The sequence below is a fragment of the Gekko japonicus genome, unplaced genomic scaffold (assembly GCF_001447785.1).
Source record: "Gekko japonicus isolate JY-2015 unplaced genomic scaffold, Gekko_japonicus_V1.1 scaffold45, whole genome shotgun sequence".
NCBI classification, from domain to species: domain Eukaryota; kingdom Metazoa; phylum Chordata; class Lepidosauria; order Squamata; family Gekkonidae; genus Gekko; species Gekko japonicus.
In genome coordinates this window covers 1,811,655-1,837,245 of record NW_015177011.1, presented here as the reverse complement: position 1 = coordinate 1,837,245, position 25,591 = coordinate 1,811,655, and the positions used below count along the sequence as shown (strand labels likewise).

Sequence of the window (25,591 nt, the reverse complement as noted above, 5' to 3'; positions counted from 1 at the left end):
TGCCTTTCTGCTTACTAACCCAGAGAACCTCTGTCTTTCAGTAAGTGTCAGACTGAATATCTGCCTGATTTTTGCATTTTGATTGTGTGTGTTTACGACAGAGAGAGTCCACATGTGCAAGATTTTATCTGTCCTTTATTTGGTTCACATGATGTCCTTCAGATACACTACTGGCCTCTTCCCATGTCTTCAGTTGTAGTCTAGATTGGGTTAGACAGAACATTATCTGTAGACTTCCCCTTGGACCTAGGGCTCCACCCTCAGCTAAGCTGTTACAATATTATTATAACTTGTGTCTCTAGCCACTTATCCATCCCTGTTCCAGTCTGACAGAGATACCAATGCTCTGAACAGTTAGCAGAGTCATTCTGAATTAGTTATAAAGTGGGTTGGGGAGCTGCAAACATCAAATGCTGTCACTGCATACTGTAACTACTGGTGAGTGCAAATGCAATCATGGCATGGATTTGTAGAGTTACATATTGATGCCACATTGTCCATGATAAGGCCTCCAGTATTCTCCAGTATTCTCCTGTTGCTAGCTGGAATTCAAGTACCAGTTGGAGTCATCATGTGGCTTTTGTGCAACAATATATAGCTGCTGCTTCCTTCCCTTACTAACCACAGTTCAGCTGAAGGAGAGTATTCTTAATTGTAATTGTAATGGAAGAGTTTTGATAGTGAAAATATAGAGGAAACCAAAACAACTTTAATAGTGAACATTTATGCCCCCAATCAAGAACAGGAGAAATTTTGCAAATCTTTACATAATACCATTTCCAATCAAGTTTATGAAGAAATCTGCATAATTGGAGATTATAATGTGGTATTTGATAAAATGATGGACAGGAAAAAACAAATTGGAAAACAAATCAGGAAATGAACTGCCAAACTCTTTTTTGCAATTAGCTGAAGAATTTACATTGGTGAATGCATGGAGGATTAGGACCATTAAAAATTAGACTTTACTTATTTTTCATCCAGGCACAAATCTTGGTCTAGACTAGATATGGCCTGGATTTCATCAAATATTGTAAATGATACCATTGACGCAGAGATTCTTTCTTCAACATTTGCAGACCACAGTCCTCTACTTTTGACTCTACAAGATATTCCAAAGAAAACAAGATGGTCCATGAATTTATGGCTTTTAAAAGATCTCAAATTTGTGGCTGAATCCAAAGAAAAATTTCAATAATTTTTTAAGTTGAATATCCAGCCAGATATGTCTATGGACATAGTATGGGATGTATTTAAAGTTTATGCAAGAGGGTGGGTTATTAGGCAAAATGTCTGGGTGAAGAGACAGAAAACAAAAAATGTCATAGATTGAGGAACAAATCAAACTAAAAGAAGAAAATATGAAGGTTGGAATTTTGTTGGAAAATACAAGAATTAAAATTAAGAATCTTTAACATCAACTTAATTGTCTCTTAACCCAAGAAATAGCAAAGAAAGTTATGTATGCGAAACAGAATTGTTTTGAAAATGCGAATAAACCTACAAGATGGATGACATATAAATTAAGAAAAGAAACACATAAAGATATTAATTGTAATGTTGATTGAAAACCAAAGTAGTAGAGAAAAGCTGGTGAGTAGTAAATATTTTGTTAAAATCAAAGAGCCAAATGCCAGGAATCAAGAATCTTATCTTGTGGCACTCGCTCATATTAGAAACAAGCACAGGAAGTGTACAATTTGCTTGTGAGTAAGTTACAACTCATTATAATGAGAAGCTGGCAGATTTATTATTTGGCAGGTCCAGTGCCTCCTGCCCACCAATCTTTTCTTTGTGTGTGCTTCTTTACAAAATACAGATTTGTGGTAGTAAGGAAATTGCAAATAGGAGAAGGTGGTTTGTTTTGTTTCTGTATTTAGGTGGCATGAAAACCCCCTGGCTGGCACTGCTGTGATGTTCTTCAGACATTAAAAATGGGAAGGGATTCAAAGAGTGTGATTGTGTGGGACTCACTCAACTGCAATTTGAAATTAGCATCATGTCAAAACCAATGCAGCATTTGCGTTAACCACACATCTTAGAGGTGTCCCAATGTATTGGATGGGCCAAAAAGTATTTTCTATTAGGCTTAAATATCTGTCTCTTTGATCTGTGCCAGGGTTGGCACTGATCTCATTGTCATGTTGCTTACCCCAGAATGTAAATTCGATGCATCCTTCTCATAGTTGATGCCAGCTTGCTCTGTTTTCCTTCACATTCTTCTGAGCCAGATACCATCCCTTCAATTTGCTTGATGCTTGCTTCATGTATGTGGTCCTGCTAGTTATCCCCATCCTTGTATTAGATCTCTGCTTTTCTTCCAACATACCACACATGCGCAAGTGAAAAGGCCGTACAAGGCTCCCCGCTATCAGATCTGAATTTTCCTGAACAATTGGGAGAGAAACAGGGATTGAAAATAAATTGTTAGAGTTGCAGCCCTGTTTGTTTTATTAAAAGTATGTGGGCTCTAATCTTGTGTGTGGTTAGGCTGCTTCAGAGGGGTTACAGTACTTACACTACCATTCTAAGCACAGTTATACCATTCTAAGCCCATAGAAGTCAATGTGGTTAGAAGAGTGTAACTCTCCTTAGGATGACACTGTTAATTGTGTGCAGATTGCAGACTTGTTCATCAGCTGGGGAGGGCGGTTAGAGATTCTCTGAAACACCTCCCAGTTAGGAATAGTAACTGTTATTCGGATGGGTACAGAATATATTTTAGGGGATGCATCTATAAGTTAGAAGCAATGAACAGGATGAATTTTAGAAGGCTGCTGGAAGTTTTGTCTGATGTTGAATATCACTTATCCTAAACTGTTCCTGGAGTGTACTGTCTGGGGAAAATAATTTTGGCATTGCTTTATTGTAGTGGATGAATATATTGCAATAGCAAAGGAAAAACATGGCTACAATGTGGAACAGGTAAGATTAATGAATATAATTGGTATACAATTGTTTATTTAAAAATGTATATATTACAATTTCTGCCCAGAGTTGTGCACAATATACACAAAATTGTAAAAAAAACCCTCCACCAATAAAATACACAGTGCAAAAATAGGCACACAGAGTTGGCTTGGCCCCTGCTCCCCCAAATGTTTTCTGAATAACAGCAATTTTAACCTGTCTGAAGGGAAAAGAGGGAGAGGGACAATGAGCCTCTCTAGGGATGAGGTTCATAACCAGCTGCTAGCAGTGAAAAGACCTTCTTTTGATGGCTGCTGACTAGACCTTAATTCGGGATGGAGTAAGAAGCTTGGCATTGCATAAATAGCTATACAACACAAACCCAGGAATAGGGTGGGATGTGTGTGTATGTATGTATCATGTTTTGTGACCAAGTCAAAAGGCCCAGTGCCAGTAAGTCAAAGGAAGGCCCCCAGTGTCTGGGTTTGGTGAACTGTCTCAACTATAGTCAAGTCTCCAGACAAAAAGTCAAGGCACTAATGTCAGGAATCAATGCAGAGTGAGTTCCAAGAGGTGTAGTCAGGTCTGGTTCAGAGGTCGAAGCACAAAGAGTCAGGATACAATGTGGGTCCAAGAAGTGTAGTCAAGTCCAGAATGAAGTTTGTAGCACAAGATGCCAGGATATAGAACAAGTCTAAGAGGTGTAGTCTGGTCTTGTATGAAAGTCAAATCACAAGGAGTCAGGAAGCAAGGCTGACCCAGGGAGTCAACAGGAAAAGCAGGGAGCTGGAACAAAGGTGTTGCCAGTGAAGAACTGGCTGTAACCACTTAGTATTTATGGGACTGAAGCAGCCCCTCCCTGTCCAGGTGTTTCCTGTCCTTTAAAAGGAGCCAACAGTTTCCCCAGTTGTGAGGATTTACTGCCACATTCACCTTTGCCTTTTTCCCCTTGACACTCTACCAATGTAGGTGGAGAGATTTCCTCCTCCTCAGAGGTAGGTTGTTATTCCTTGGAAGAGTTCATGCTTGTAGATTGCTCTGGCTGTAAATCTTGGGGAGTGCATGTTGCTACATTAGTAGTGATTCCTGGCTCTACTAAAACCAGAGAATCCAATGGGTTATGGGCCCAGCATGTTCCACTGTCCGCTTGACCTGGCTGAGGCACTGAAGAGACTGACTGAGCTAACCGGTGAGCCATAACAGTATGGGAACCAGTATAGTTACGTCAACATGGCTGATACATATGCTGTGTTGCTACATTCTGAGTCAGTTGCAGATTCAGGAATCTAGCTGCTAAGTAGGAGTAAAATCATCACAGAACAATGCTTGTAAATTTCATTCTAATGGGAGACCAAGGAAAATCAGCAAGGTTTACTGTTCCTGATTGATTTTCAGTGCAGATTGTTCCCTGTGGTGCTAAATAATTCCAAAACCAGGCCTGAAACTGGACTTATAACAGTCCAGATTATCTTTTTTATTTGCGCAAGTCAGGAAGTGAATTGCTATTGCATATCTTGAACATGTGATGAAGCTGACACTGTGATGCTCAGTATATTCATCTTCATACTCCTACTTTTGCACAATACCTATTGAAAACTTGAATAGAGTTGTGAAAAAGCTTGATATCTCTTACTTAAATATTTATTGCTCCTGATTATTACAGTAGAAATGTAATCATATTCTGAGATACTGAATTTTGAAATGTACTCCACAAGCACAATGGAAGATAGCTTAAAAGATTATTACATATCCCTCCAGAGACAGGTTAAAATTGCTATTACTGTGGAACATCAAGGCAACAAAACTTTAAGAAATGAGCAAGGCATATCCTGGTAACAACTAAAGACCCTTTTTTTAATTTAAGGCACTTGGCATGTTGTTCTGGCATAAACACAACATTGAGAAGTCCCTTGCAGATCTCCCGAATTTTACTCCTTTTCCTGATGAGTGGACAGTTGAAGATAAAGTCCTATTTGAACAAGCTTTCAGTTTCCATGGGAAAAGCTTTCACAGAATCCAACAAATGGTAAGATAATAATTGGCTAGCTGAGGCAAAGCAACAGTAATGTATCAGTATTGGCTGCTTTGTAGTAGAATGTTATCAGTTTCAGAATGTTTGTATGCCAGAACAGTTCAGCGCAAAACTTTATGAGGTCCTGTCATCTGAGGCAGTGGTGATAACAACATCTGTTGAGTTCTTCAAGTTGATCATTGGATCACTCACTTTACCCTGGCTCTGAACAGCCATACTAGAACAGACCAAGACCAGGCAACTGTTCACTTTGTTACTGCTGGTGCACCAAATAATCCCAGTACATGAGAGGAACTGCTTCCCAGCCTACGTAGTATGATGATGGAAGGATTAGGAAGGAAACCTCTGGGCTGTAGTGCCTGCCTCCTCATCTCCTCTGTTATCCTGGAGTGTTCTTCAGCCACTGAAGGACAGGTGCCAGGAGGACCCTGGTTTTCTTCCTCCTTCCAGCCTTGCGGTGAGTGTGTTGGGTTGCAGACTAGATAGAGGGGGCTCTCAGATTAAGACCAAATGGCAACACTTTTCTGTTAAATTTGAAAAACAGTATACCATGAACTTATGCTTGCTCAGAAATGTTCCTGTGTGTTTAATGGGGTTTATTCCCAAGTAAACGGGCGTAGGTTTGCTGCCTTAAATAATCATTTGATAAAGAAGAAAATACCTGGTGGGTTTCTCAAAGGGAACCTTAAAAATACACAGGTCTGAAGGACCTGTACCAATTGGGTGCCAAAACCTCCCATTTTACTGAGCTTTTTTGTTTAACTAAAACAAAAACCAAAGCAAACAAACCTAAAAGGTTCACATAGTTTAATAAGTACTAATCCATGTAGTTCTGTCTCTTTAATATATATAAATGTTTATAAATGATCCAGTTTTTTAAAGATATATATATAAATATACATATATATATCTCCAACTCAGTTTTAAAATCCTAGTTAATGTGGCATTAAGGGTTAAAAGCATACTTGTTCTTTTTATAGCTGTGTGCTTTCCTTGTAAATAGAGATAGTAAAGTAATTGTATGATTAGTTATTATGATTATTGTAAGTCATGTATGATAATACCATATTGTTTTGCATAGTGCTTCATAAGTCCACAAAGTAAGGCGCAAGAGTTGTATTATATTATGAATGATGCATCTTTATTTCCTTGCATTATTGTGACATCTGCAGGGGGGACATCATACCAGAAAAGAGGCACAGCCAAACAAGATCAGGTCAAACTCTTTTATTTCCTTTGTGCAGCCTCATGCACATCCTTAGTTATGACACTAGGGCCAGTGGCTATCTTCAACTTTTACTGCCTTGCCCCAGCCAGTGTAATGGCTAAGAAGGAGAAATGGGAGGCCAGGAGACATGGTGAGTTAGGGCCTTCCTCCTTCTCCCAGTGTCTCCACCTCCAGCTTTGGGGCACTCTATTCTGCCACCCTCCATCTCCAAGCTCTTAAAGGACACCTTGGAGGAGGAATCTTCTAGGGCTTCATTGGCAGCCTCAGGAGCAGGAATTAGGCTGAGGTGACAGCAGTTCATTTTGTGCTGGGAGCAAAAGTGGTAACACCTGAGTGAGAGACCCTTCTGAGGCTGGCAGGAAATGGACGCCCCCCGCCCCCGATCTGGGTTGGGAACCTGGGCTCCAGCTCTCAATTCCCCTACTTTATTTAAGTGCTGAATGATGTCACGGTTTGCCTCTTTTGCGGCACTGGCATGGTTGCTTGCTTTGATTATAGAATGCAAGGAAAGGCATGCAGAACCAGTTCATCAGACTGCAAGCTCTCTTAACTATCTTTCTCACTTCATATAGGCATAGCAGGGGCAAAAAACTAGATTTTTCACCAGAAACACAAACTTCAATTCTCATTCTTTCCATTTGCTTCTGCTTCTTTCCACCCAGCCCGATCCTCCACATATTTATTTGTACATAAATGCCATTGTATTCAGTGGAGCTTACTCCTAGTTAAGTGTGTATCTTTCTGGCAAGGGGAAGAAGTCAATATTAATGGAGGACAAAGAAATACATGAACCACGTTGTATACGTCAAGCCAACTTTTTATTTAGTAAGGGTCAGGATGGGGTTAGGGAATGCAGTGCTGTACAGCACAGATTCCCTCATTCCGCAAACAAAATAACAAAAAATGATATATTTACAAACAGGAGACTTTGGGTAAATATCAGCTCTCCTCATAATACTTCTGAGGATAATGAGTATGGCAGAGTTCGATTTCAAATTTTGTCAGCATTTCTACTTGTAAAACAGTTTTTAATAAACACTGTATTTTGCAACATTTTGGTTGTCAACAAAATGTTTCATTAATCTTGAGAAACGATGTGAAATAGTACTTATTAAGCAATACAGGAACAGGTTTTACTTTTGCCTGTTTTGGATCAAATATCCCCAAATGTCAGTCAAAATTTGTACGCATTGGACTTTTTAAAATTTGGCAAAGTTGTGTTTTACATCCATGAGCTGGTCTCTTCCCTCTTTTTGGGGTGAGGATAGGATGCTTCTTGGTAGTACTTCCATCCATATTTCTGAACGTGAGAAAATACCTTTACAGCAAATGAAACACTTGTTTTTGGTAGTGTAAACTTCATTCATGCTTAGAGTACCTATTTATATTCAGTCAATTTTGCTTTATAAATTTAAAACATACCAGCAGACCATGTGGTTTTGACATTGAGAAAATGCTACAGAGAATTAATACACAGTGTCTACCTGTTGTGTTGGCCCATTTTTAGCTTCCAGATAAGACTATTGCAAGCCTTGTAAAATACTACTACTCCTGGAAGAAAACACGTTCTAGGACAAGTTTAATGGATCGCCAGGCCAGGAAGCTAGCAAACAGAAATAATCAAGGTGACAGGTAAGTAGAGGAACAGATTTTTTTAAATCTAGTTTTTCATATGGAGTGAGAGAGCAACAGATTTGTTTGTGTTTTTTGAATTATGCAAGGTATGTTGCTCTGTGTTACTGTTCCTCTGTTATTGCAAGTCAGATGATTCCTGTGTAAATAATAAACCTAGGGTTTTTAAAAGATTTTTTTTATTTGACAATTTGTATTTAGCACAACCAACAAATACACAAGCATGAAACATATTACAAAAAAATTAACATAAACAGCAAAGATTGGAATAGAAAGTAAATAAGCAATACCAAACATCAGATCTTGCAACTTATAAACCTCCTTAATATGACATTTCAGTTAAGTACTTCAGTTTTGGGGGGACAACTCCCATCTGCATCAAATAGTTCAATATAATTGGCCACACTTCTTCAAAATTCAAGGAAGGAGGATTATTTTCAAACTGATTCATCTTATATGTAATTCTTTACATTATGTGCATATCCCATACCTTTCATTGCCATATATGAAGCGTAGGTGCATTTGGGCATTTCCAACTAGCTGCTATAGATGTTTTGGCAGCTGTTCGAAGGTATGAGATCCACTCTTTCCTAATATTTGGGTCTGTGCTATCCTTCCAATAATTAAGAAACAGTTTCTCCAGTGTGAATGGGACAATGTCCCCTGTTATAAGGAATATTTGGTCCAAAATTGTCTTCCAGAATTGTTGTTCTCTCACACTGCCACCAACAATGTACATATGACCCAAATTACCAGAGGTGTAGTTGTAGTCAAATTTGTGAAAAAGGAAGAATGGTAAGAGGGCCAAATAGGAAGCAGCTTATGAGTCTAAAAATGGACATCACCACCTGCAACTCTTTTTCTTTTTTAAAAAAAACACAATTTTATTGTTAAACATACAAAAACAAACCAGTGAATAACTGCATAAAACCATATAACAAAGAGATATCCGTAGGAACAATAACACTACTGTAGAGTACTTATATTACATACAATATTTATTGTAAATCTTATTTTAACATAGCAGTATCATAACCAATATAAGCCATTAACCATGGTAGGAATATCTTTTTGTGATTTTAGATAATCTAAAATAGGAAACCACACCGAAAACAGATGTTTTGTCTGATCAGATAGAGTAGTTTGTAATGATAGTGTGATCTTATCCATTATATACAGATTCCAAAGTTTACAGTGCCATACAGACATAGACGGTATATGCTCTGATTTCCATTTATTAGCAACCACTGCCTTTGCAGCATAAAGCAATAAGGCTATTCTTTTCTTTTTTTTATGCCCCCCGAAAGGGATTTTTTTAATTTCTAAATACTACGGAAAAGGGAAGGGGTACTAATACAACCTACAAGAAAGGGAGACAGAAAATAAAATCCAAGGTGTGGTGATCATACACAGTGCTTACAAATATGGCATAAACAAAACACTTTCAGTTGTTGACCTTGAAGGTGACAATTCAGTAAATCACTTATAGAAGCTCTAGCCCATACTGATTGCTTGGAGTATATTTCTTAAACGTGTTTAAATCTCTTTTATGCAAACATCAGGCATCCTCATCATCTCATAACATTTAAAACAATAATTTCTACCCATCTGGTTGTTATATTCCACCCATCTGACTGTTTAGAAATCCTTTCCAGATATTGACTATAATCATCCCAACTTCCAAGTTTGTTTGGATTGAATTACTAAACAAAATAGCTTTTGGTTTATATATACATCCTCCAAATACTCATATCATTTAAGGTCTTATACAAAATCTGTATAGGCATCAGATTACTTCCCCTTGCATCTCAGTTAACTCCCCCCCAATCTAATATCTTAATATTGGCAGAGCCTATTTTAATTAAACTTATTGAAGTCATTTCAAGAAGCTTCAACATCTACTCCATTTATAATCCTAGTCTAAGTTGATATAACACTAGTTCTCAGAGAATCACAATACATTTAAGTTTCATTTAAGCAGTCACTATCAACCATCCTCCTTTTCTATATGAGCCCTTTACTCCTGTTTTACAAGAAAACACCCCCCCTTATATATTTTAAAAGATAGTTGTCTTCTGGACAATTAAACCGCCCATCAACCTTTCCCACAACATTTCTGATAATGCAGATCATTCCTACTCTTAGCTCTGTCCCCCCCACCAGAATAAATAGGGGGACTTCGCTCCTTCGCCACCCATCTCAGGAATGTTATTGTCCAGCTACACCTTCCACTTCCTGAAGAGGACTGAGTTTCATTTTAATTCTTTCGACACCATCCGTGGCCATTTTCGGGGTTTATTTATCTTCTTTTAATTACCAAATTGCAAGAGTCCCATATATCCGTCTGTTCAGTTCGCCACCTCTAGTGATTCTCTAAGTTCTGTCCATTCCTGTATTTCGACTCTGTCTTCCCTGTATAGATTCAAAGTTATTTTATTTTATTTTTAGAGAGGGGTTCCCCCCCCCCCCGTCTGCTAAGGAAAGATTTCACTGCACTCTACAGCTGCCATTCAAGGAGATGTTTACAGTCTCTTTAAAAAGAAAGTTTCCAATATCTTTTGGGAGTGCTTGCAAGCTCTTACAGTTATTTTATTTTTATCTGCTGAGAGGGGATTCCGCCACACTCTACTGCCGCCATCCATGAAGATGTTTAGAGTCTCTTTAAAAAAAGAAAGCTTCCGATGCCCAATGAAGATGTTTACTGTCTCTTTACAAAGAAAATTTCTGGTGCTTGTATAAGTGCTTCAACTCCCATAAGTTTTCCAATTCAATCCTTTCTCTCTTTTTGCTCCGCCAACCCCCTTAAAAGTTTTATATTTTCGTTATTATATGGGGAGCAAACTTCTTCTCTCCCCGCTTCTTCTTTTTTTGGGGGGTGGCCTTTGCTTCACTCTGACCCTTTCAGGAATGTTAACAACCATTAAGAAGAAATTTCCAAGTACATTCATCCTAGCCACTTCCAGCCACCAACTGTGCTTCACTCTAGCCATTCCCAGCCAGACAGGTTTTGAAGATAAATATTTTCTATTAAGGTTTTTAAAGTCCTGAGTGTTTGCTTAATTGTTAGTCAGTTCTTAAATCTCAGCAATTCTCCATCTCAGTCCCTTCAAGCTCCGTTTATTCAATAGTGATTAATTCTATTGTCTGTGAAAAGGGGGGGCGTGGCTACCTCCCCCCCCATGCTTGCAAGGATAAATTTCACTTTCCTCTGATGCTTCAGTTTACTTTCACTCACTCTTCATCCGTCAATTCATCGGTTTCGTCAGTCGCTTAATTAAAACTTGATCACTGCTCGCTTGGTCTGGTGTGCGTAGCTTAGACCAATACTGGAACACAGCAGAGAGACAATCAGGGCAAAAGGACGCCCCCACCCCCGGGCAACAAGCCTGGAGGGTGGCGAACTTCAGCGTCCCCTGACTCAGGACCCATCCCATGGGTCCTGGGAGGGTGTGTACGATCGCACCCCCTCTCTACCCGCTGGTTTGCAGTCCGTGTCCCCGGGAGCCAGGAGAGACGGCTGCCATCAGCCCGCCAAAACCGGAAGCAGTCCAGCAATAAGGCTATTCTTAATTTATCAAGATTATTTAAGGTATCATTTCTACTGTTTAACAAAATTACGTCCGGTTTTAATGGAATTGCGATCTTAGTAATAGCTTTTATCTTTGTAGTATTTCTTCCCAGAAAACTTTTATTTTGGGGCATAGTAGCCAAGTATGCAGATGGGTACCTTTTTCTTTACCCCCCAGCTCTTCTACTATTGAAAACTGATAGATCTGAGTTTTTGAACTTCTGCAAGAGAAAAAAATACCTTGAGATTTGCATTATATATAGTTACTGAAGTCTGTTTGACACACATAATTTTTTGTGTTAAATAAAATAACTTGATACATGTATACCCATAGAAATACAGCTTTGTGTGATTGTGATATACAGTGACCTACACCTGTACTTCACACTATTGCTGTATTTCTGTGTTTCATTTGAACCAGGATTCAACGAAGCAATGGCTGCAAGTTTATTCATAGCACATTCTTAGTGCTGGTTTGAGCTGACTGGTAGTATAGCTGCCGTCAAGGAAAACCAGTGAGAAAAGTCTTGTTTTTCCCCCTGTACCTTCTGATTACCAGGTAGTAGGCAAGTGTCCTCCTACCGCAACCAAATTTTTAGTTGCATCTTGTCATGTAGAAACAGTATATTCAGTTATAACTAGGAGATGGCACAGAGCCTGCTGTGATCTTCTCTGCCGCCATCAGCCACTCTTTCTCTGGTTTGACTATGCTTCCATACAAGACTGTAGAGTGAGGTCATTCCATGGAGTGGGACAATAGAAAAGGGCCAGGTAGTCACCTAAAGATCCCGGTGGCTGTGTTTGATAAAACATGAGTTCAGAACACATACTTTAGTTGCAACTTTTCTGTAAAGCAGTAAAATATCCTGATATAGTTAGTCAGCATAGGAAAATGTGTCAGCATGCTAAACAATCATTTAAAATAGTGTTAGATGGATGTTTAATAAACAAATAACAGATTAGCTTGGATTGAGTACTGCTGTTTATTAAATCCATTGCTGTAACCTCTTTATGTGACTAAGACTGTCAAATACAAATATCTGCAGAAACGTCTTTTGCATATAGAGCAAAACAGAACATAGAGACTCAAGGAAGGAAGTTCACGAATGTATTTCTATCCTCAGTGATGATGATGTGGAAGAAACTCACCCAATGGATGGGAATGATAGTGATTATGATCCCAAAAAAGAAACTAAAAAAGAGGTAATAAATACTCATTTTTTAATATTTTTAAATATTAACTATATTATTTACATAAAGCAGTCTGCACAACAAGCCCTATAATCACGGTTGTGCAGCTTGGTACAGGTCAGCACTAAATTACCAGTGACGAAACATTGTACTTTTATCATTTGCTAATGTGTGACCATTAATGTACAGTTGTTTTGGCTGGAGGTAGTTACATGAATTGGGTATTTTAGCATTGTCTACAAAATTAGGGAGAGGCTTAGGCCAATTTTACTTTCCTTCATGGAACAGGAAGCGCAGATGCACACCTGGGCATGGGACAGTGCCAGGTGCACCCTGTGGTTGGAGATGTCTCCCTGGAGTCCAAAGGCATTGCAGGGATGACCTTTCAGTTATCACAAAGAGCATCTGGAGATGGTAGGCCATGAAGTGATGAATGTGGTCTATAGAGCAAGTTGGAGTAGCTTAAGTAACCATCATGGTCATAAATCCTCAAGCCATGCTGAGTGACCACTGCATGGTGACCTGCTGCTGTGTAGTTCCCCCAAAGTGAATGGTATTCTTTCAGCTTAATTGGCTACCAGGGTTTATAGAGGTGTAGAATATTGGCTGTGTTTCAATGTGTAGTCTTGGATTGGATCCATCAGAGCATTTCCACAGACCAGCATTGTGGTGAGAGGGGAGATGGAGCAGCAACAGGAGGGGGGAAATGAGAAAGACATGTTCCATGGACAAAAATGTCTTTTCATGGCAGTGCTCTGTTGGGATTCAAGCACATAGGTGGGAGAGGAGCAGGGCCTGGCTACTGGATGTTCAGCTGGGAGGCAAGGGGTCCTTGATTTGTCAGTCTCTTCTCCTGGGACTTTCATAGGGGCTACCAGAGATAGCCAACCTGGTTACCTGCTCACCGTATTGTTGGTGTACACGAGCCTCTACACCTTGTCTTCACTTGTGCCATGGTACAGGCAGTATCTGATCCATTCTACCCCTTCCCAACTTCTACACAGGGTTAGGAAGTATTTATTTATGTAATTATTTGTATACCGCTTTTCTCCCCAGTGGGGACTCAAAGCAGCTGAAAATACAATAGAGAAAATATAGTAGAAGCAAGAAAAGCGGTTACAGAGCAGATCTGACAGACCTTCCTGCCAGCTCAAGGCTGTGACCCTTAGGCTAAGAGCCGAAGGACAAGAGCCCTTTGTCTCAGCCTCTGGCACCTTAAATACCTGTGGAGCAGGACCAGAACAAAGTCAGCTAGACGTTATGCAGCTGCTGCTAGCCAGCTAGCAGGTTCTTCCTCCTTTCCTTCTCTGCCTAAGTAAAACATAGAAATTAAGTTGGTTGGCATACAATTGAAAAAGGAGAAAAAACAGTTTAAAGAATTGAGATAGTACTTTATAGCGCACAAATTAGACAGCAAAGCAGCTTTTTTGTTGCATTTCTGAATTAATAAATCCTTTAGCACTGCTACAGTAACAGCAGCCTCATAAGACAGATCAGCTTGAAAAATAGCAACTTGTCCTTGCTCCCAAGCAGTGCAGCTACGTGGGAATTAGAACCCAGGCTTCTCATATCAGTACACAGCAATAACTGCTGTATCCAGGACAAACACGAAGTAGGAAAGTATGGGCATGGCTACATGGCATTTATGCCACTAAAAGTGCAATCCTATGAAGTTACTTCAGGCTAAGCTCACTCAAGTCAGTATGCTTAAATTTCAATAACTGCATTGAATTGCATTGTAACTTCGATTTCAAGCCACACGTGTTCTTTGCTCCTAATAAAATACAACGGATGTGTCTGGATTTACTTGTCTTGCATACTTTTTCTATGGGACTTTAGAAATTTGAAAGTTTTGGCAAGTGTTACAGTAGTGGAGAATGAATCGGGGAGGAACTAGGAAGGCAGCTGTGTGTTGCATGAAATGTAGTCCAGCCCCTTTCTACTTTTTGAACCTTTGCCCAATGCTTCTTCCCCTCCCTGACCATTGCTTAGATTTTTAGTAGTCTTGTTCAAACTCTTGCAGATTTTTGAGATGGGAAGTATGTCGTGAATTGTGAGTTGTGAATGTTTCCAGCAGCAGAAGGCCAGTCTGTTCTGATGTCACAGCGAACCTTTCTGCACATAGGAACACATTGGCCGATGCTGACTTAAATGTGATATGAGAGTAGCTAAGTACTAAGAGGGACCTTGGGAGTCCTTAAAATCAGAGATAACGTAGACTGCAGTCCTTACTGCGGCATAAATCTCACCCAGTTTAGCACTACTTATGACTAAATATTCTTAGGACTATGTTGGAAAAACATGAATTTAAGCTGTATATTTGGCCTCCTGTGAGATTTCAAGTGACATTTTGTTGATGCAGATCAGCTGAGCCAGCCCAGCATCTTTTGCTGGACAAAAGAAAATGTTTAATTTTAAAGTCTGTTTGGTGTTTGTTTATTTATTTAAACTTTTTAAATGTTGAAGGGAAATAATGAGCAGCCTGTTCAGTCCAGCAAAATAGGATTGGGTAGAAGAGAATATCAGAGTTTACAGCATCGTCACCACTCTCAACGTTCCAAATGCCGTCCTCCTAAAGGCATGTACCTAACTCAAGAAGATGTAGTGGCAGTTTCCTGTAGCCCCAATGCAGCCAATACACTTCTTAGGCAGCTGGATATGGAGCTGATCTCATTGAAGCGACAGGTAATTTGCAGCACATTTTTCTTACATTTTTAAAAAATTGAATCCCTTTCACCATTTTGAGAGTTTGGGCAATTAATGCTGGTTAATAAAGAGATTCCCATTAAAGTTAGATTTTAGTTTACATTTACCACTTGTGGACTTAACCCTGGCTATGAGCTGTGTCCTCTGGAAAATCCAGAGTTCGGACTTTGGGCAGATTTGCTAGTTTTCCAACTAGTGTATAAATGATTGTACTTGTTGGTATAATTCTAGTCACCATTGTAATTTTGTTTACAATTTAGCTATATCTTAATTTTGTTTTGGAGTTCCTTAAAGGGATTTTATGATTTTGTACCTTTTAAAAATGTTTGCTAGGATAACTGCCAACTAGTTTGAACTACAGCAAAAGTGATTTATATAATGGTAGCACTGGAGCCAAATTTTTGTGAACATGAATTAGTGGAAGCAGCTCTTTCCATCCTTGCAGCAGATCCCTGCAAAGCACTGCTGAGGGGTGGAGGACCCTCCTGAGCAAAATGCTGTGCAGCATTGGGGAAGGGGCTTGCAAGAAGTCAAATGAATCTAATAAAATGACTCCCCTGGCTCTGGGGAAGTGAAGCAAGCTCAGCTCAAGGCTTGCTTCACTTTTGCATGAAGGAGGATAGGCAATTTCAATGAATTCCCCTTTCTTCCAGCAAACCCCCCCCCCGTATTACTTTCATGGGATTTTGCTCAGAGGAGCCCTTGACCCTCAGAAGATTGCCTTTGGTGGGATGCACTGAGCTGCTGGAAGGTGAGGAAGATCAGCTTCTACAGACTTCAGTTTGCAGAAATGTAGATCCAATCCTTAATGCTCTTATTCTGGGATTGAATGGAAACTATTTTTGTTTCTAGATTTCTACCACCTTCTGTGTGAATTTTTTTCCCATCTAATCTAGAATACTGCTTCATACAGGGGCCAACCAGCAGCCACCCTGGTGCCCTTCCCTTTGTTGCTGCCCCACCCCACCCCGCCCCGCCCCACCCCAGCACTGGAATTCAGAGGGATGCTATTTTGTAACGTTGAGCCATTGTGACTTATAGCCATTGATAGTGCTGTCCACCAATATGCCTTATTGTCAGTGTACATTTGTTTTGCTAGAACCTGATTGTTTGTGTTGTCTGGGCAAGACTTCCTATTTTTTTAAAGGGAGGCTTCTTGCCCTTTAGAGCTTTTGTAAGTTTGCTTGTTAACCATACTAGCATCCTCTTCAATTTGGTGGTACCTTTGAGAGTCTGCACCATATATTCTAGTTGAACTTCCATAGTTGTGGATTTAAATAATTTCCAAGCAACACAAAGGGATTTGGCCCCCTTTACCCTCCCTTCTGGTCTGTCTTTTCAAGAAATTTCATCTTCTGCAATCAAATATGGTTATGTTGGGCTTTTGGGACAACCTTCCAATCACATAAATGTTGGATAGTACCGTGATAACTGTTCCTGGCCAGTGCAGTTAACACTTGCATCATGTCCTCGACCTCACTCACAGCCAGGTCCCAGGTTGCCTCCCATCCATGACCAGCTGCTCCAAGGCACAATTATTTGTGGTATCTAGAGATGTTGCCTGCTTTTCATGATCAGAACACACATTTACTTAGCCATTACGAGGGTAGCTGAATTCACTCATTATTGCATAGCTTTCTCCTCTGATTGCTTTCCCTGTTCCTTTGTCTTCCCTGTTCCTTTGTCTATCTTAAGGTCTTTCTCAGAGTTTTGGTCAGACAGGCAATAATGTGTTCAGGCCTGGTATTTCTGCCCTAGCAACACTGTGGTGGAGTCTGTTCCTCTTAAATTTTCTAGTGTATCGGAGTTTATGCCCTCTCTGACATACAGAGCCCCTCTACCATATATTTTCCTATTTAGGCCATGTTTCAGACCTTTATTGACTGTTAACATCGTAGGTTGGTCAAGATGACACAGACATTCTAAAATTATGGCAAAGCATAAGATGAGGGAGATCCTGTTTTCCTGGCCCTTAAAGAACTGTGAGATGGCTGGTTTCGAGAACATCTTTACCTGTCTGGGCTGGTAGCTCAGGGTCTCAGCTATATATGAGCAGAGTGAGATACTATCTTCAGCTCCTGATCCAAAGATTCAGAGTCTGCTAAGAATGTATCATGTCACCAACTATGACTGTACCTGAATGTGGGAACATAAAAGTGTTTGGCTCCCAAAACGGGTCTCATCTCATGAGTGAAAGTTTTGTATGTTCAGAGCTTGGCTGACCCCAGTAGTCCCAGTCACTTAGCAACAACTGGATGTCCCATTTTGTGTAAACTAATTTCCATCCCTGGTGTTGTTCTTTGTTGGAAAAGGTTCAGAATGCTAAGCAAGTAAACAGTGCACTTAAGCAGAAAATTGAAGGGGGAATAGAAGAATTCAAACCTCCTGAGGTAAGTCATTACGAAATGCAGATGAATGTTCAGTGCTGCATTTGTTGTGCTGGTGGTCAAATAGCTTGTGGCTTACACCATTTGAGTACATTCTAAAAACTTTCCACACGTGATACTTAGATCAATTTTTGTTTAAGTCGCCAGTTAAGTTAATGAGACTTCTTTGTGGGACAGACAGCATTTTTGACTGGTGTGTTGCTCTTGCAAACATTGGCCACTTCCGCACTGTCACTTTTGTCACTCGTTTTTTCCCTATTGCTTTAGGTTCCCCCCCACACACCCTTTTCTATATGTGTTTTGCTCCCTCTGGGACTACTAGAGAAAGCAAAACACATTGGAGGGGGACGATGACCCTGAAGCAATAGGGACAAACAAGTGACAAAAATGACAGTGCGGAAGTGGCCATTCTTTCACACATGGCCCAGGTAGTGTGAGAAAGAAGCACTTTTTAGTGTCATACATGCTAACATTATAAGCAGAGGGATGCTTCAGGATTTTGAAAGGATTTGCTCCAGATTATTCTGCTTCTGATTACAGGCCCTAGCTGCAGGCCAAATTTCCATGATCTCCAATGCACATGAGAAAGAGGCTGTCTTTTTTGAAGTCAAGTATAAGTTTATTGTCTTAGCCATAGGCCACAACATAATACATCAGACTATAAAATGGTAATGTAAACAATTAAAAAATCAGTATACTCCTAACTCCTCCTACTTTGCATTAAATACTAAACTCATTCTGATTTTCCTTGTTGCTAAGGCAAATAACGCCATTCTGCTAGAGACATAGTGGTCAAGGTCCGAGAGTAAAAATTTGACCAGATCGAGATCAGAGAGTCCATTATGCTGCAGAATAATAGGGATGATGTACTTTAGCCTAGGGGCTTCATGCCATGGGCATCTCAGAATATAATGTACAATACCATCAACTTCCCCCATATCACAAAGGCAAAGTCTAAGGGGGGCAGGGATACCAAAGAAATGTCCAGTCCTAATCATTGAGGGCATGGATTGAAATCTTAAAGCTGTAAAAGCTGATCTTAATTCCAGGCTGGTTAACTTCTCTAAATACAGGGACCTACAGTGATCCCTTTTAAAAAACTTGAATAATGGTGCCATAAGACAACGTTCCATCACATCCTGATCCATAAGCCCATCCTTTTTGAACACCCATTCCTTCAGTTCCCGTGCTTGAGTTTTATTCCTTAATAGATCATCAGGAATTGAAAATTTCAATTGAATCGAGGCCAAATGGTCACCTAATCTCTTGGAGGCTTTCAGGTGCAAACTAAAACTTAAACCCTCCAGGGAATCCTGGGGTCATTCTAAACATTTTCTCCAATAGGATAGAATTCTGACATTGACTGGCATTCAACGAGGTAATTCCCAGTTCGGCCCTCATTAATGCTACTGGCGCACCCCTTGGCAAGGCGAGAATCCGCCTCATAAAATAATAATTTTTTTTTAGATTCCAATGTTGGATCAGGCCAAAAGCCCATCCAGTCCAACACTCTGTATCACACAGTGGCCAGAAATACCAGTGCCATCAGGAGGTCCACCAGTGGGGCCACTGTACTATTCTGTACTATTTCTAATGAGGACGATATCTGATCTCCCCAGCCTCAGATCTCTGATCCATATAGCATGGCTGGAATTATCTTACTCCCATACAGTTTAAGAACTGGGTCTACCATGCCTCCTCCTTTAGAAAAGTAGAACTTCAGTAGAGCCCCCAAATTCTTCATAGCAGCAGCTTTTAATGATGTAAGGTGGAGGCCCTAGCTGCAGGCCAAATTTCCATGATCTCCAGTGCACAACACTGTATTTGAAAAGAAAAGGACTGCACGTATTAGACTTTTGAGAATTCCCATAGAGCCTTTGTCAGCTGGAGTGACTGTAAATGGTAATTTATTGTGTGAAGAGAGGAATTTTGTAACTATTATTGTTTTTAGGTCCTCAATGCTTTTTGAATGTGCTGTAGCTGCTTTGACTTCTGCAATTTCTCTCTCTTTTAATAGTCCAATCAAAAAATTAATGCCCGTTGGACAACGGAAGAACAACTTCTTGCCGTTCAAGGTATGTTAGTATTAATACTTCTGTATTTCCTTTACCAAATTCTTTTGTGGCTGACCTGGAAAAGGCTTCTCTAATTAATTTGTCTTTTCCCTCCCTTTAAAAGAATATATGGGCAGTGAGTGGTATGAAAGCTTTAAAATGTGGTGAAAGGGACGTTTTCCTCTTACTAGCAGAAATGATTTAAAAATCAAGTTGGCGGTTATACAAGTAAAACAGTCCCAATTAACTGAAAAGTCACTGTGTATTTAATTTGTTACAGAGCACCAGGTCATACTTTTTTCATACACTTGCAGTACAGTCTTCTGTGTGTTTAGTCAGAAGTAAATCCCACTTTATTCAGCTGTGTTTACTCCTAAGTAAGTACATAGTACTGCAACTGGTATCTTGCAAAGTATTTTAGTGAGATTAATTTCTTCAATCCTAAAAGGAAGCAGGCATAAGGAAAATAAGAGTATTAATTTTGAAAGGGAACCAGTTTAAATGTCTTTTTTGTGATGTGTATAATCTGCCCACAGATTATTTTTCTCCACTGTTGTATACAAGTATACCATCAAGCCTGTCAGCAGTTTTCCCCCTGAACAGCTAAAATTTACAGTAATTCTGGCAGAATAACCAGGCTAAATCTAAAATACTATTTTATTTTTAGATGAGTTAGGATGTACCGATTAAAATAGTGCTTTGTGGAATGAAAAGGCACAGTGTATATGTCCTGCATGTGAACTAGAGCACCCTTCCTTAGATCCTTTGTTTCTTACATTTAATAGTTTGGTGCTGCTACAGAACATAGTACACTTTCAGTGCAAAAAAGATCAAAAGCATTATCTTGGTCTGGCTAGTGCAAGGCAGCTTCATATGTATGTAATGCCCTCTAAGAAGTTATTTTGAGCCACAAATCAGAATTTGGTGTTTGGATTCTTGAAAATGAGTGAATATTTGGCCTAGGTAAAGGTTTCCCTTGCTCAAAAGCCAGTCGAATCCGACTCTAGGGATGCGGTGCTCATCTCCGTTTCCAAGCCCAAGAGCCAGCACTGTCCAGAGATGTTTCCGTGGTCATGTGGCTGGCATGACTAGACGCCGAGGCGCACGGAACACTGTTACCTTTCCACCGAAGTGGTACCTGTTTGTACCTGTTTATCTGCTTGCAATTTCTTGCTTTCAAACTAAGGCAGAATCTTACAAAGCACTTCAAAGGTAAGTGTTAGATATTCCCGTTCTCTTGAAAATTAGCTAGCTATCCACTTGAAAGTATTTGACTCAATCTGCATTGTTGTATACACATGTAACAGGGAGTGAGCCCTATTGAACACTTTGTAAATAATTTCATGGGGAAAGTGACATATGCATACTTTAAGAATGTTAGGATTTACTTCTAAGTAAACAGAGAAATAGTCTGTTGGGTATTTAAATATTACTATTATGAACGTCCTATGTCAGCTATTTCCAAGCACAAGTGAGACATAGATTTTTGGAAATGTTCATGTATTCTGTGCTGAATTCTAGTATTTCTGGTTTGTATACTGGAGAGCCAGTTTGGTGTAGTGGTTAAGTATGCAGACCTAATCTGGGAGAACTGGGTTTGAGTCCCCACTCCTCCACTTGCAGCTGCTGGATGACCTTGGGCAAGCCATAGTTCAGTCAGAGCAGTTCTCTCAGTGCTTTCTCAGCCCCACCTACCTCACAGAGTGTCTGTTGTGGGGAGCGGAAGGGAAAGGAGTTTGTCAGCTGCTCTGAGACTCCAAGTGAAGGGTGGGGTATAAATCCAATCTCTTCCCCCACCCCCTCTTTTATTTTCTTATTAATGAGCACAATATCCATTTCTGTGTAAGCCAGAATTGAAAATTTGGAGAGCAGCACCAATATTTGGGTTGCACTTCAAATAAAAGAAGTTACTGACAGATCTGAAAATAGTAACCAATGTTCCATGGAACTCTTAATTTCCCCTTTCACAGAAGATGGAGGCGGGGAGGATTTCACCCGCTTCCCTTTACTCTGCACATCTAAAACCTATGCCACTATTTATCAGCAAGGGTCTGGCAATCCCAGGAGTACTCTTTCCAGGGATCAAAATGGAGTGCGGGGATGAGGGGCAGAATGTGGGGAAAATACCTACTTACCATTGTCAGTTGATTAAATACAGAAAACAGATTTTCAGAAGCAGTGCATAGAATTTATTTATTTACTTGATTTGTATACCTCCCTCCCCATAAATGGGCTCAGGGCGGTTCACAACAATCTCTGTACAATAATATTAAAACAACAATTAACAAAATATAAAATAATAAAACCGTAAAATACTGTGCAAACAAGCTAGTTCTGATATCAATTCAGCAATATTGAAGTTAAAGTCCAGGCCACCAATGTCAATTCAATTCAGCAGTACCAATGTTAAAATCCAGGCAGTTAATTAGACAGTTAATTGCTGGTTTCTGCAACAGTAGAGTCCTGTCATGTTTCATTGTTTTGCTTTTCAATGAGCTCAAACTTTTAAAACTTATTGTTACCCAGACTATCATACCTAGAAGTCACATTCACATTTTCTTGTATATTAAATGGTTTCCCACCCAGCTAATGTGTCAGATTCTTGGCTGTTCTGTAAATTGTTCATTAAGAAGTTGCTTACAGATACTAAAATTGGTAGAAGTTGCCAGTCACAAAAATGGGTCTCTTTTTAAATTAATGGACATAGTCCATGGATTCAGTTCATGGTGCTTCAGGACTGGTAAAAGGAAATCCATTAGAGTAACCAAGAAAGACACACTTCTAGAAGTAAAAAATGTAAATATTTCAGGTAATCCTTTCATTAAATTATTAGTTCCCATACCACCTGATAGATGTATTCATTTTACTTATAATTGTTTGCTGAATGGACCTTTAAACTGGAAAAATAGTGGCATTTATCTTACCTTAGGCTGAATGAGTGGCTCCTGTCAGTGTTAATAGATAAAAATATAGCTCAGGATCCAAATTGCTACTTTAAGAAGAGTACATCCAGTAAGATGTTTGACTTTTATTCTTTTAACAACATATACTCCATATCCTATCAGAAACATGCCAGAAACATGATTATTCCCTCTGTTTCAAAGGTTGTGTGCCATTTTGCATGGAAGGTCACTGTTCAGTATAGCAAAACTCTGTTGGGCACATCAAGCTAGTTACATGGTTCTCCTTTGGGCTATAGTTAATAAACTATGAATAATCATAATATTGAAACAAACCAGTAACAGTCACTAACCATGTAGTGGTATTTTGCATTAGATTACATAATCCCTGCTTGGAATTACTCTGTGGCATCTGAAGGGGACTTTTCTGCATATATACATCATACAGGCTTTGCTTATTACCTTGAACCTTCATAGGTGTATTTACTTTGCCTTTTTTAGGTGTCCGCAAGTATGGTAAAGATTTTCAAGCTATTGCTGATGTAATTGGCAACAAGACTGTTGGTCAAGTGAAGAACTTCTTTGTAAACTACAGGCGTCGGTTTAACTTAGAGGAGGTTTTGCAGGAGTGGGAAGCAGAACAAGGAACCCTGGCTTCTAATGGTGATGCTTCTGCTTTAGGGGAGGACACAAAAAATACTAATGTGCCATCAGGGAAGAGCACTGATGAAGAAGATGAGGTGTGTTTTTGTGTACCAGATATTAAATAAGCATGAGTATAGGAGTAGCATTAAACTTCATGTTGTAAAAATGTAATATTTAGCTTGAAGTGGAATGCTGAACCACCATTCTGATACTTGGAGCAATCTACAGGTCCGGCCCCATTCAATTTGGTGGGGCTTTTGTTAGCAGAACAATTTAAGAACTAGGTTGCCTGTCTTTCTTCCCAACCTTTGTGATTGTGCTAATAATGGAAAGATGTATAGCTGACTAATCCTGAATTTTTAAACTTTTAAAAACTTTTTTCCCTTAATATTTTGTCTCTGTCACTATTAAATTGCTTAGAAATGGTTGCTTTCAAAGCAAGGTTCCATAGCTACCAGAATGGATAAACTAATTGTGCTACCCATATTCTGGAGACAGTGGCAACCTAAACTGCATGTATAACAGAATGGCTGTTTTTACATCTCTGTGTCACTTTATTTATAGGCTCAGATCCCACAGACTCCTCAATGTGTAGGGTCTTCTCCACCTGCCCAGGCATCAACTCCAACACCAGCAGCCCCTGTAACAACTTTGAATCAGCCTCCTCCATTACTTCGTCCAACCCTTCCGGCTGCTCCAGCTCTCCATCGTCAGCCTCCACCACTTCAGCAGCAGGCTCGATTTATTCAGCCAAGGCCAACCTTGAACCAGCCCCCTCCACCACTCATCCGCCCAGCTAATTCAATGCCTCCTCGTCTAAACCCAAGACCAGCATTATCTTCCACTGGTGGCCCACAGCCGCCATCGCTTATTGGAATCCAGACAGAATCACAGTCCCCTCTGCACTAAAGAAATAGGGCAGAACTATGGTAACTAACAAATAAAATTGTATCAGTGTCTATTTTTCTCAGATAGGGAAGGAAGGGAAGTGAGCCTTCCGCAGTATTGAAGCAGTCTTACACAAAAGAGCAAGCAGCAGAAATAATGTGAATGGCCATCTGTATAAGAGAAACTTCAGTGCAGTAGATTGTTACAGTGAGACAATGTCTACGAAGTCGGTCTTCTTACACAGAATAACTTCTTTAAAAGAGAAAAAGTTCAAAGCACTAGGACTTCAACTGGTTTTTACTCTATTTATTTTATGAAAATCTTTATATTCAAACCACATTAGTACATGGAAACAGTGCGTCTGACAAGTGTAGGAGTTTCAACTACTGTTGTGAAGCTGGTGGTAAACCTGATATTATTTGGGGAATTCCTTTTTACATTTTCCTATGTTAGGAGTGCAAGCATTAATAAGAAGCCTACTATTTAGATTCTGACAGATACAGAACAACCATACATTTTTAGACTTGTATTTTCTAGATTTCTTTTAAAATGCTTTTCTGCAGAAAAAGTTTACAGTATGCCTGTTAGAAAAGTTATCTCAAAGATTTGCAAAAGCTAAGGTACAAAATAAATTTAAACTTAACTGTGTGGTCTTCTGATACTGGAAGTATGACTTGCTAGTACAAATTCTGTGGTAGGCAATGGATGAGCCAGCATCTTTGCTTTACATTAAAAATAAAAAATTAACACCATTAACAGCTGCTGTTACCATGTGGCTACTAAAGTTGTCTTTTTAAAATTATCTTTGTAGTACTGCTTTTACCTGAAATTTTATCCTATTGTGTAAGTTTTGGCAATAAGTTAACAAGGAGTGCTCTCCTGAAATTAATAGGTACTGGGATAATATGAAATAATTAAACATTAAAAATGTCTTCACCTACCACTGCTTCCTTCTCAGACTACCCCAGTCCATTTTTTGTGGTTGTTGCCAATGCAATTCCCCCCCCCCCCCCCTTTTCATTTTTTTTTTTTAAAGCAGATACCAAATCATGCTTTACTAATTAATCGGGAGATACAGCTCTGCATATTTTTAAGGCAAGAAATATTGAGCAACTGAAGTCTTCTATTTTGCATTTCTTCTTAACTGTACCACTTAACTTTCCCCACGTCTTATTGAAGCAATGGTATTTAATGTTCCAAGTTTAAGGTTTAGGGTGATATCTGCGCAGCAGAGTTGTACCAGCCTCTTGACAATACTGCATATTACAGCTCAAGTGTCAGAACTTTTAGATTAACACCTTAATCTTGATTAATCTTGATTAAGGTGTTACAAGGATTTATTCATTAGCTTGTTTTCTACGTTTTTAAAACACTTATTTAAATAGATTTTTTTCTCCTTTTGTTTGTAGTATACTAAGTATACATGTCCATAGTTTTCTTGTACTCCCAG

At 39.5% G+C, this 25,591-nt stretch overlaps 1 protein-coding gene across 2 annotated transcripts in view; it reads left to right on the top strand.

Moving 5' to 3' along the window:
* Nucleotides 1–25,177, top strand: part of RCOR3 (REST corepressor 3) — a 40,908-nt gene extending 15,731 nt beyond the window's left edge. Inside the window, exons 4-12 of one of the 2 annotated variants that reach the window (XM_015427632.1) lie at nucleotides 2,873–2,925; nucleotides 4,775–4,936; nucleotides 7,678–7,802; nucleotides 12,495–12,573; nucleotides 15,028–15,246; nucleotides 17,580–17,657; nucleotides 19,672–19,729; nucleotides 23,110–23,348; nucleotides 23,818–25,177. In XM_015427632.1, coding sequence (XP_015283118.1) covers nucleotides 2,873–2,925; nucleotides 4,775–4,936; nucleotides 7,678–7,802; nucleotides 12,495–12,573; nucleotides 15,028–15,246; nucleotides 17,580–17,657; nucleotides 19,672–19,729; nucleotides 23,110–23,348; nucleotides 23,818–24,162 — 1,358 coding nt within the window. In that variant the 3' untranslated portion in view covers nucleotides 24,163–25,177. The remainder of the gene's footprint in view (nucleotides 1–2,872; nucleotides 2,926–4,774; nucleotides 4,937–7,677; nucleotides 7,803–12,494; nucleotides 12,574–15,027; nucleotides 15,247–17,579; nucleotides 17,658–19,671; nucleotides 19,730–23,109; nucleotides 23,349–23,817) is intronic. The other variant, XM_015427633.1, reaches the window with a different exon arrangement.
* Nucleotides 25,178–25,591: the final 414 nt, after the last annotated feature.